The 12,690-nt window shown below is 51.4% G+C and overlaps 1 protein-coding gene across 1 annotated transcript in view; it reads left to right on the top strand.

The window, feature by feature from the left end:
- The first annotated feature begins 11,779 nt into the window (after positions 1–11,779).
- SLC22A23 (solute carrier family 22 member 23) overlaps positions 11,780–12,690 on the top strand; it is a 133,029-nt gene continuing 132,118 nt past the window's right edge. The window contains 1 exon segment of the mRNA XM_038768112.1: positions 11,780–12,689. Coding sequence (XP_038624040.1) covers positions 12,141–12,689 — 549 coding nt within the window. The 5' untranslated portion in view covers positions 11,780–12,140.

Raw genomic sequence — 12,690 nt, forward strand, 5'->3', positions numbered from 1 at the left:
TCTCCCATCCTCGTGTCTCTCTCCACTTCAATCCATACTTCATACTGCTGCCCGGATTGTCTTTGTCCAGAAGCGCTCTGGGCATGTTACTCCCCTCCTCAAAAATCTCCAGTGGCTACCAATCAATCTGCGCATCAGGCAGAAACTCCTCACCCTGGGCTTCAAGGCTCTCCATCACCTTGCCCCCTCCTACCTCACATCCCTTCTCTCCTTCTACAGCCCAGCCCGCACCCTCCACTCCTCTGCCGCTAATCTCCTCACCGTGCCTCATTCTCGCCTGTCCCGCCATTGACCCCCAGCCCACGTTATCCCCCTGGCCTGGAATGCCCTCCCTCTGCCTATCCGCCAAGCTCGCTCTCTTCCTCTCTTCAAGGCCCTACTGAGAGCTCACTTCTTCCAGGAGGCCTTCCCAGACTGAGCCCCTTCCTTCCTCTTCCCCTTGTCCCCCTTTCCATCACCCCATCTTACCTCCTTCCCTTCCCCACAGCACCTGTATATATGTATATATGCTTGTACATATTTATTACTCTATTTATTCATTTATTTATTTTACTTGTACATATCTATTCTATTTATCTTATTCTGTTAGTATGTTTGGTTTTGTTCTCTGTCTCCCCTTTTAGACTGTGAGCCCACTATTGGGTAGGGACTGTCTCTATATGTTGCCAACTTGTACTTCCCAAGCACTTAGTACAGTGCTCTGCACACAGTAAGCGCTCAATAAATACGATTGATGATGATGATGATGATGAGGTGCTGTGGGGAAGGGAAGGAGGTAAGATGGGGAGATGGAGAGGGAGATGAGGGGAAGAGGAAGGAAGGGGCTCAGTCTGGGAAGGACTCCTGAACGAGGTGAGCTCTCAGTAGGGCCTTGAAGGGAGGAAGAGAGCTGGCTTTTATATAGAATAAGACATATTATCACTGGAAAAGAAAAGACCAGCACCTTTTGATGAAGGGTACATGAAAAAGAATCCTAAATAGGTCTTCAGTTGTCTGAAATTTCAACCCCCTTTTCCGGAGGTTTTGTGTTTCCAGGTCGTGGTGAGATCTTCTTTAGCCTCTAAGCTTCTTCCATCTCCTCATGGCCCCTTCCATTTTCTGGTTATCTAACCTCTTTTCTTCCACCACTCAAGGCAGTCTCTTGACTACTTTCCCCAGCAGTAAAGACCCAGCTGGCAGGCTTTGGAAATCTTTCACATTGCTGATGATTGCCATATAGCCAAGAAAGGATAGTGCACATGAAACATACCCAGCAAGGACACATTTCCTGTAAATATAAAATAAAGCAAGGACTTAAAAATACACAAATAAATTAAAAGATGTTCCTCCAGGATGAGGGAAGTATTTTTTTTCTCCTCTTTAAGCGGGTCTAGAGTTGTACAGCTGCACCTGAAATTTCCACCTGTAAACCCTTAGAAGGACATGGACGTTTTTTCAGCAGGTGGATATTCTTGGGTGAAACGTGCCATGTAATTATCGTGTGTCATGGGGTGAACTTATCCGATCTGAAGTGAAGACGGTCACCTACCCAAAGCCTTCCACCGGGGGTTGAGGAGAAGAGGAATGAGTTGCCCTGTCCTATGGACATCTTTTTATTTGATGCTTAGGGCTTGTGAACTCTATAAAGCCCAAGCTTATATCTATGCCCAAGCTTATGTCTATAATAATAATAATAACAATGGTGGTATTTTGTTAGGCACTTACTGTGTGCCAAGCACTGTTCTAAGTGCTGGGGTAGGTACAAGGTAATCAGGTTGTCCCACGTGGGGCTCACACTTCTAATCCCCATTTTACACATGAGGTAACTGAGGCACAGAGAAGTCAAGTGACTTGCCCAGAATCAAACAGATGCCTTAGCCATCCTACCCGCGGCCTGTCTCTCTGCTCGCTTCGACACCAATGTTGTCTTATTCACCAAGTTCTCCCTCGGGAGGCCTGTCAGGTGGGGTCAACAGCATGACGAAAGGCGTTGGTGGGGCAGCGCTGGTGCAGGAATGGGGCCGACCTAGCGTCACCACCCTCGACCTCCTCTCTTTCTCCCCTTCCCCCCTTCCTCTCTCCCACCCAGCTCTTTCCCTCCCTTTCCCCCACCACTCCCCCTCCCCCCCCCTCCCCAGGATCCTTCTGTACCTGCGCCAATCCTCAACTCCTCCCTCCCAGCCCCCTCCCTCCCCTCCTCCCCACCCCCACCCCATCCCAGTTCTCCTTTCTCATCGCCATCGCTCTTCCCACTCTCCCCGCCCAGGCATTCGCCAACTCATCCCAATCCAAACGTTCCCCACACCTTGCACCTTTTCCCCTCTCTCCCCTCCCTCCACAGCTGCTGCCAAGAGTGGCCTTTGGAACCCCCGCTCCATTATAGGTAAGTTCCCTTTCATCCTGGACCTATTCCCTTACAACTCACTACTCCTCCTCGCCCTAACTGAAACACGGCTGTCTCCGGACGACACAGTCTCTTCTGCTGCTCTCTCCAGTGGAGGCCTCTTCTTCTCCCACTCCCCCAAACCAGCAAAGGAGGAGGTGTTGGTTTCCTTCTCGCTCCCTAACGTCGCTTTTGCACTATCCCTCCTTCCCCTTCTTTTTCCTTCCCCTTCTTTGAGGCCTACATTATTCGCCTCTCCCACCCCCTCCAGATTCTTGTAGCCATCATATACCGCCCCCCTCAGCCCCACCTCCAACTTCTTAAATGATTTTGACCCCATTCTCACCTTCCTTCTCACCTTTTCCAGTCCCATTCTGACTCTTGGAGACTTCAACATCCACATGGATGTCCCTGGTGATTCCTCTGCTGCCTGCTTTCTATCTCACCTTGACACTGCCAACCTCCTGCTCCACCCCACCTTGCACACTCACCAACTTGGTCACAACCTCGGCCTTATCATCCCCTACTGCTGCTCTATCTCCACCCTCACCAACTTTGAAATCCCTCTATCTGATCATAACCTTCTCACTTGCCTCCTCACACTCTCTCTCCTGTAAATCTATATTAGTACCTCACAGAGACCTCCACTCTCTTGATCCCATCCATCTTTCTGAGGGCCTCACCTCACCCCCCTTTCTTTTCTACCCAATCTTGATGATCAGATTACTGCTCTCAATTCTGCCCTCTCTACTCAGCTCGACTCACTCACTCCCCCTTCCCTTCGCTGCTCTCGTACCACTAACCCACAGCCCTGGATCACTGCCACTGTCCACCTCCCTTGCTCTTATGCTTAAGCTGCTGAATGCTGCTGGCGAAAGTCTAAACACCAAGCCAACCTTGTTCACTTCAAGTTTATCCTTTCCTGCCTTAACTCTGCCCTCTCCTCTGCCAGGCAAAACTATTTCTCCTCCCTTACGTCCATGCCCATCATCCCCGTCAGCTTCTCAGTACATTTAACTCCCTTCTCAGGCCCCCTTTTCTTCCCCCTACTCCGTTTCTCACCCCCAACGATCTGGCCTCCCACTTCATTACTAAAATTAACTCCATCAGTTCTGAGCTCCCCAAAGTCACTCCTCCCCTTTCTCCAACACCCCAGCTCTCAACCCTCTCTGCTACTCTCCCATCCTTCCCAGCAGTATCTTCAGATGAGATCTCCTCCCTCCTCTCAAGTGCTACTCCAGCCACCTGTGCTTCTGACCCCATTCCACCTCATCCTATGAAATCTCTCACCCCTTCCCTCCTTCCCTCCTTAACTTCCATCTTCAACCGCTCACTCTCCACTGGTTCCCTCCCATCTGCCTTCAGACATGCCCGGTCTTCCCCATCCTAAAAAAAACACCCTCTCTTGACCCCACCTCCTCTTCTAGTTATCATCCTATCTCCCTCCTACCATTCCTTTCCAAACTCCTTGAACGTGTCATCTACACCTGCCGCCTCGAATTTCTCAACGCCAACTCTCTCCTCGACCCCCTCCAATCTGGCTTCTGACCCCTACACTACACCAAAACTGCCCTCTCAAAGGTCACCAATGATCTCTTTCTTGCCAAATCCAATGGCTCCTACTCTATCCTAACCCTCCTCGACCTCTCAGCTGCCTTCAACACTGTGGACCACCCCCTTCTCCTCAACACACTATCCAACCTTGGCTTCACAGACTCCGTCCTCTCCTGGTTCTCCTCTTATCTCTCCGGCCGTTCATTCTCAGTCTCCTTCATGGGCTCCTCCTCCCCCTCCCATCCCCTTTCGGTAGGAGTTCCTCAAGGGTCAGTTCTTGGTCCCCTTCTGTTCTCTATCTACATTCACTCCCTTAGTGAACTCATTCGCTCACACAGCTTCAACTATCATCTCTACACTGATGACACCCAAATCTACATCTCTGCCCCTGCTCTCTCTCCCTTCCTTCAGGCTCCGGTCTCCTCCTGCCTTCAGGACATCTCCATCTGGATGTATGCCCACCATCTAAAACTCAATATGTCCAAGACTGAACTACTTATCTTTATCTTCCCTCCCAAACCCTGCCCTCTCTGTGACTTTCCCGTCACTGTAGATGGCACTACCATTCTCCCTATCTCACAAGCCTGCAACCTTGGAGTCATCCTCGACTCTGCTCTCTTGTTCACTCCACACACCCAATCTGTCACCAAAACCTGCCAGTCTCATCTCCACAACATCACCAAGATCTGCCCTTCCTTCTCCATCCAAACCACTACCTTGCTGGTTCAACCTCTCATCCTATCCTGAATGGATTACTGCATCAACCTCCTCTCTGATCTCCCATCCTCCTGTCTCTCCCCACTTCAGTCTATACTTCACACTGCTGCCCGGATCATCTTTGTGCAGAAATGCTCTGGGCATGTTACTCCCCTCCTCAAAAATCTCCAGTGTCTGCCTGTCAACCTATGTATCAAGCAAAAACTCCTCACTCTCAGCTTCAAGGCTCTCCATCACCTCACCCCCTCCTACCTCACCTCCCTTCTCTCCTTCCAGCCCAGCCTGTAGCCCAGCCTGCACTCTCTGCTCCTCTACCGCTAACCTCCTCACTGTACCTCGTTCTTGCCTGTCCCACCATTGACCCCCAGCCCACGTCCTCCCCCTGGCCTGGAATGCCCTCCCTCCTCACATCTGCTAAGCTAGCTCTCTTCCTCTCTTCAAAGCCCTACTGAAAGCTTACCTCCCCCAGGAGGCCTTCCCAGACTAAGCCCCCTTTATTCATTCATTCAGTTGTACTTATTGAGCACTTACTGTGTGCAGAGCACTGTACTAAGAGCTTGGGAAGTACAAGTTGGCAAGATATAGTGACAGTCCCTGCCCAACAACTGGCTCACAGTGTAGAAGAGTGTTTACTGTGTGCAAAGGACAGTACTAAGCGCTTGGGAAGTACAAATCGGCAACATATAGAAATGGTCCCTACCCAACAATGGGCTCACAGTCTAAAGGTATTCTCAAATGTCACTGCCTCTCAGACAAAGTAGTTGACTTCCCTCAGGGTTTCTGCAGTGGATACATCAATAGACTTTACTCTAGCCAGTCGAAGCCATCCTTGAATCTGATACATTTAGTTCCTGAAAACCGTCATAAATTGAAATGGAAATAGGAATGTACCTTCTCATAACAACAATGGTTTAAATAGGAAATTGGCTTCTGAACCCATGTTACCACCCTAATTCAAATTTTTTCTTCTTCCTCCTGTTACATAAAAGCTTACAAAATTCCGCCTCCATTTTCCAGTAGCTTCTGTGTTTTGTCCCACTGCCCCACTCCAATCCATACTTCACTGTGTTGTATGGATCACCTATCAACAAAAATATTCGATCCATGTCTCCTCTCGCCTCAACAACATTCAGTGGCTGCCCATCCTCCTCTGCAACAAACAGAAATCCTTACCACTGACTTTAAAGCAGTTAATCAGCTTGGCCCCTCCTACCTCAACTCACTAATCTGTTACTAAAGCCCAGATCGCACACTCCTCTTCCTCACTGTGCCCCAATTTCATCTATCTTGCCTATGACAATTTCTTTCCCACATCCTCCCCCTAGCCTGGAACTCCTTTTCCCTCCATTACACCACACCACCACTCTCTCCACCATCAAAGCTCATTTTCTCCATGGGGACTTCCCTGATTAAGCCCTCTTTTTCCTGGCTCGCTGTCCCTTCTGTGCCATATTCAATGGTCTCTACTCCATCCTCGACCCCTCAGCTGCCATCAATATCACTTCCTTCTCTTGAAAATGTTTTCCAACTTTCACTTCACTGATATTGTCCACTCCTGGTTCTCCTCTGATCTCTCTGGCAGTTCATTTTCAGGCTCCTTCAAAGGCTACTTCTCTGCCTCCCACCCCCTAACTGTGGGGAATCCCTCAAGGCTCAGTTCTGGGTCCCCTTCTATTTTCTATCTACCCCACTTCCTTGGAGAACTCATTTACTCCTTTGGCTGCAACTGCCATCACTGTGTGGATGATACCCAAGTCTACTTCTCCAGCCCTGATCTCTCTCCCTTCTCTGCAGTCTTGCATTTCCTCTTGCCTTCAAGACATCTTTACTTGGATGTCCTCCTATCACCTCAAGCTTAATATGTCCAAAACAGAACTCCTTATCTTCCCGCTCAAACCGTGTCCTCTCCATGACTTTCCCATCACTGTAGATGGCACTACCATCCTTCCTGTCTCACAAGCTCATAAACTTGGCATTATCCTTGACTCCTCTCTCTTTCATCCCACTTAAATCCTGTCGGTCCCACCTTCACAGCATTGTTAAAACCTGCCCTTTCCTCTCCATCCAACCTGCTACCATATTAATGCAATCACTCATCCTATCCCACCTGGATTACTGCATCAGCCTCTTTGCTGACATCCCAGCCTCCTGTCTCTCCCCACTCCAGTCCATACTTCACTCTGTTGCTCAGATCATTTTTCTTCATTAACCTTCGGGACATGTCACCCCACTCCTCGAAAAACTCCAGTAATTGCCCATCCACCTCCACATAAAAGAAAAACTCCTCACCATTGCCTTTAAAGCAGTCCACCATCTTGCCCTCTCCTACCCCACCTCATTACCCTCCTTCTACAACCCAAGCCATATATTTTGCTCCCGTAGTGCTAATCTTCTCACTATGTCTTGATCTCATCCTTCTCGCCACCGTCCCCCCGTGCACATACTGTCTTTGGCCTCCACCCTCCCTCTTAATATCTGACAGACAATTACTCTCCGCCACTTCAAAGCCTTATCGAAGACACAGATCCTCCAAAAGGCCTTCCCTTACTAAGCCCCCACTTTCCTCTTGCATCACCCTGACTTTCTCCATTTCATCTTCTCCCCCTCCCACCCCCACAGCACTTATGTACATAACTGTAATTTATTTATTTATATTAATATCTGTCCCCCATCCTCTAGACCATAAGCTCATTGTGGGCAGGAAATGTGCCTGTTTATTGTATTGTACTATCCCAAGTGCTTAGTACAGTGCTCTGCACACATTAAATGCTTAATAAGCACAACTGAATGAATGAATAACTGACTGCAAGATCTGTGATCTTTGAGCATTTATTTGCCCCACCCCCAATCCCATAGCCTTTATGTACATATCATTAAATTATTTTTTATATATTACTTTTATAGTCACATTAATGGCTGTCTCCCTCTCTAGACTGTAAGATCATTATGGACATGGAATGTGTCTGCTAACTTTGTTGTTCCATACTCTCTTAAGTGCTTAGAACAGTGCTCAGAACATAGTAAGCACTCAATAAATACAATTGATTGATTGATTGAAATGTTAAGGGTAGAGCAGGAGAGGCAAGAGGCACAAAGGTGTGGAGAGGGTGGTGAATTTCCAAATTACCAGGTGGAGTATTAAGGGGGTCACAAGGTAGGGTTTACTTGTCCATTATGTCTACTTCATATGCCGTCTAGTTGTTTCCAATTAATAGTGACCTTATGGACATATTGTCTCTAGAACGTCCGATCTTTGGCATCATTCTGGTATCCATATCCATAGAGTTTTCCAGGTAAAAAGTACAGGAGAGGTTTACCATTGCCTTGTTCCATGCAGCAAAAAGTTAAGCCTCTGCCATTGTCTTTGATCAACTTTGATGCTTCTGCTTAGACCTTTCCATTATGGGTAACTCTAAAGAGAGAGCATCTCTCTGTGGCATAGCTCTAAGTTTCACTGGCATATGCAAACTCTCCTGTAACAGTAAGGCACTGATCATAGGAGGGATTATATACATATCCTTATACTCAACTATTTCCCCTATCTGTAAGTTATTTTCATTCATTCAATCATATTTATTGAGCTCTTACTGTGTGCAGAGCACTTTACTAATTGCTTGGGAAGTACAAGTGGGCAACAAACAGATGGTCCCTACCCAAAAACGGGTCATGTCAGTCTTCCCCTGTAGATTATAAGTTCCTTGTGGGCAAACAACTTTTTCTGTAGTAGTGTCCAAAGCACTTAGTACAGTTTGCTCAGTACACAGTAAGTGCTCAATAAATACAATTGATTTATTGACAGTACTTTGTTCATAAGGGATTTGATAAATACCACTGATTGATTGATTGTACTGAAGTGTAAACAGAGTTAGTTATAATGACGTTAGCATTGCAATATAAAAATGTAGTGTTCTGAACTTCAAATGGTGCAAATTTAGAAATGTTTTGAGTGCAATTCTTTATTATTAAAAATGTTATAAATCAAGGATTACCTTTATGGGCATATTATCTTGCCTATGTCGATAGAGGGGGATGTAGGATTGTTTCTTTGTCTGTGTTCCCCCATCCTTCCCTGGCTCTTATTGGTAAGGATACTCTGCAAATTGTTTACTTTCCCTCTGTCAGCTTCTGTGTGTGGCTGATCTGTGATGTGATCGGATTGATTAGCCAAGAATCTGTTGAATATTTCATGATGATCTAGTTCTGAAAAATCTAGTTCATATACAATTGCAGTAGATACTATAGTAATATTTATTCAGCATTAGGCTTTTTGAACCAGCTACGCAAAATAGCATTTGCACACCTTCAAAAGAATATGCAAATCCTCTCCACCCCCCGCCCTACCTCCTTCCCCTCACCACTGCACCTGTATATATGTTTGTACAGATTTACTACTCTATTTATTTTACTTGTACATATTTACTATTCTATTTATTTTGTTAATGATGTGCATCTAGCGTTTCTTCTATTTATTCTGATGGCTCGACAACTGTCCACATGTCCCCTCCCCCTTCTAGACTGTGAGCCCGTTGTTGGGTAGGGACCCTCTCTATGTTGCCAATTTGTACCTCCCAAGCGCTTAGTACAGTGCTCTGCACACAGTAAGCGCTCAATAAATACAATTGAATAAATAAATGAGTGAATGAAATGGTGGGGCTCAGAATTAGAACCCCGGACCTTCTGCCTTCCAGCCCGGGCTCTTTCCACTCGGTCACGTGCACACATACTGATGATATCCCGAGGCTTCCTTTCGGAAGAAAGGCTTAAAAATAAGATCACAACATGTTACTTCGGGGAAGAAATTTAACACTTGGGAGTAGGGCTATTGGTCATTTTCAAATCGGCTTTCCTTTGGAGGAAGGCTATGGCTGCTGCCTGAGGGGGGAAGAGAGCGAGGGGAGGGGTCCGCCCGAGTGGGGGTCTGGACCGCCCGGAACTCGCCCAAGCCCGTTTCGCTCCACGGCCTGGTGGCCCCGGGCGACCAACAGAATGCAGGGACAGCTTTCTCTGTCTCTGTCTCTGTCTCTGTCTCTCCCCGGTGCAGTGGCCGGTGGCGGAAGGCGCCCGGACGTCACCCTGTCCTGGGCCAAGGCTTTTTTTTGGTTTGGTTTTCCAGGTGGGATTCGTTAAGCACTCACTATGTGTCAAATGGACTTCAAAGCGCTGAAGGCTCACCCCCGGCTAGGGGAATCCCCGGCTCCCTCGACGGCCGCTGCCCCGCAGAGCTCCCCTTAGCGGTCCCGGCGCGACGGCCGGCTGCTGGGGAATCAATCAATCAATCAATCAGTCAATCATTCATTCATTCATTCATTCATTCATTCATTCATTCATTCAGCGCTTCCTGTGTGCAGAGCACTGTACTAAGCGCTTGGGAAGGACAAGTTGGCAACATATAGAGACAGTCCCTAACCAACAGTGGGCTCACTGTCTATAAGGGGGATACACACAACAAAACAAAACACATTAACAAAATAAAATAAATAGAATATGTGCAAATAAAATAAATAAATAGAGTAATAAATACGTACAAACATATATAAATATATACAGGTGCTGTGGGGAGGGGAAGGAGGTAAGGCGGGGGGAATGGGGAGGGGGATGTGGGGAGAGGAAGGAGGGTGTTCAGTCTGGGAAGGCCTCCTGGAGGAGGTGAGTTCTCAGTAGGGCTTTGAAGGGAGGAACAGAGCTAGTTTGGGAGATATGCGGAGGGAGGGCATCCCAGGCCAGGGGGATGACGTGGGTCGGGGGTCGACGGTGGGACGGGCAAGAAGGAGGCCCGGTGAGGAGATTAGCGGCAGAGGAGCGGAGGGTGTGGGCTGGGCTGTAGAAGGAGAGAAGGGAGGTGAGGTAAGAGGGGGGCGAGGTGATGGAGAGTCTTGAAGCCGAGTTGAATGCGTGCTGGGTTGGGTTGCTTTGTGAGGGTTTTGTGTGTCTTTAAAATAGATACTCATGAATGTTGAAGATAATTTTCATCACATTAGCTTTACATTAAAGGTACACAAACAGAATATGATTATTTAGCAAGTGTGTTGCCCTTTGTATGAAATTGTCCCCTAATGCTTTTGATAGCATTAAGCCCTATAAACTATCCTCTTAAAACTATTACCCCATTTTACAGATGGCAACAATGCTGCCCAGATAAGCGAAGTAACTTGCCCGGATCACACAGTAAGCCACAGTTGAGAGAGCTCCCAATCTAAGTTTTCAGTCCGTTTCACTCAATGAGCCATCCTGCCTCTAGCTGAGTGTTAGAAAATAGCCTTGAGAGACTTGATGAGAAAGAAAAGCTTTCTACAACCATAAAAAGCTGGGCACAATTTGGCCAGAAGGTCATCTTTTTCCTTTTGGACTCTGACAGACCACATGTGGTAACAGTACAATCTTAATAAGGAGAGGGGCTACCGAGATCCGGGGGCTCGTCTGTCCTTAGGATGGGGCGGGACGTGCAGGCGGCAGCGGGGTACGGGGTGCGGGGCGTGGGGAGCGGGCAGGAGGCAGCGCTGCGCTCCAGACAGCAGGCCTGCAGGGTCAGGGGCCGTCACCTCCACCTCGGGAGGGACGCTGCGGGGGCGGGGCGGGTACGCAGGTGGGCAGCCACGCTCCCCGCCTCCGCGCCAGAGCCGAGCCCAATCGATAAAGAGGGGCGGGCGAGGACGACGACCAGGAAGAGGAGGTGCCCTCCCAGCCTGAGCCGTCCCCGCCCCTCCGCTCACCGGCGGCGACACTCCCCCTCCTCCCGGTGCTCTTTCTCCCTCCCTCCGCCATCGCCAAAGCTGCGAGAGGCAGTAGTGGCATCGGCTGCTCCGGGTTGCAGCGCCGCGACCGGCCGGGAGGGGTTCGGCTCCTCGGCCCCGGGCTCGGGCTGCCGCAGCCCACGGCGCGTCCCGCAGCCCCGAAGAAGAAACCCCCGCAGCCAGGCCGGGCCAGGGGCAGGCGGCGGGGCGGGGCGGGACCGGACCGGGCGGAGGAGACCCGCCCGGGGAAACCGATGCGCGGCGGTGGCGGTTGAGGACGGGCCGAAGCCGGGTGCGGGCGCGTCTCCCGTGGGGCGGCCCGAGCAGGAGGCGAGGACCAAGCAGCCCGCACCGGCGCGGGCCCGGCGAGCGTGCGGCGCCCCCGGCTCTATGCGGCCGGGGAGCCCGGCCGGGGACGGTCATGGGCGCAGCCTGACGGCCCGAGCGCGGGGGTAGGACCCAAGGGGCGGCGGCAGCTCAGCTCCTCCTTTCCCGGAATCTTGCAGCGATCGCGGCGGGAGGGAGGCGGACGGGCGGGCGGACGAACCCGTTCCCCTGCCGCGGCTTTGGCCATTGGAATCATCCCCCGTCGGAGGCCGTCGCGGCTCGCTCGGTGCGCGCGGCCCCGCTCTCCGGGCTGCGGCGGTGCGGATCCCCCGCGGGGGGGAGCGGAGCCCACCTCGCAGGAGCGGCCGTGAAGACCCCGCGGGAAGGGCGGAGGAGGCGCTCCCGGCCCCGCTCTCTATGAGCAGCCGCGCGGGCGGCGGGGCCCGGGGATGGCGATAGACCGGCGGCGCGAGGCCGGCGGCGGGGGACGGCGTCAGCCCCCGCCGGGGGAGAATGGGTCCCTGCCGCCCGGGGAGGCCGAGGAGGCGGCGGCGGCGGCGGCGGCCGTCATCCCCGGGGCCGCGGCGGGCGTCGACGGAGGGGAGATCCAGTCCGTGCCGGCCCAGTCGTCGTCGGCGGCGGCCCCGGCCCTCCCGGGGGGCGGCGGCGGCGCGGCGCCCAGCGCACTGCTCGTGGACTACGACGCGTCCGTGCTGCCCCTGCTCGGCGGGCTGGGCGGCGGCTACCAGAAGACGCTCGTGCTGCTCACCTGGATCCCCGCGCTCTTCATCGGCTTCAGCCAGTACTCGGACTCCTTCCTGCTGGACCAGCCGCACTACTGGTACCGGGGGGCCCGCCAGGGGGCCGGGCCCGGGGCGCCCAAGCTCACCGCCGTCCCCGGGAACTGGACCGGACCGCCCCCGCCCTTCTCCCCCACCCCGTACTGGGGGCCTCCGCCCACCGACGGCAGGCTCCCCGCGGGCGACACGGTGCCCCTGC

The sequence above is a fragment of the Tachyglossus aculeatus genome, chromosome Y2, assembly GCF_015852505.1.
Source record: "Tachyglossus aculeatus isolate mTacAcu1 chromosome Y2, mTacAcu1.pri, whole genome shotgun sequence".
Taxonomy (NCBI): domain Eukaryota; kingdom Metazoa; phylum Chordata; class Mammalia; order Monotremata; family Tachyglossidae; genus Tachyglossus; species Tachyglossus aculeatus.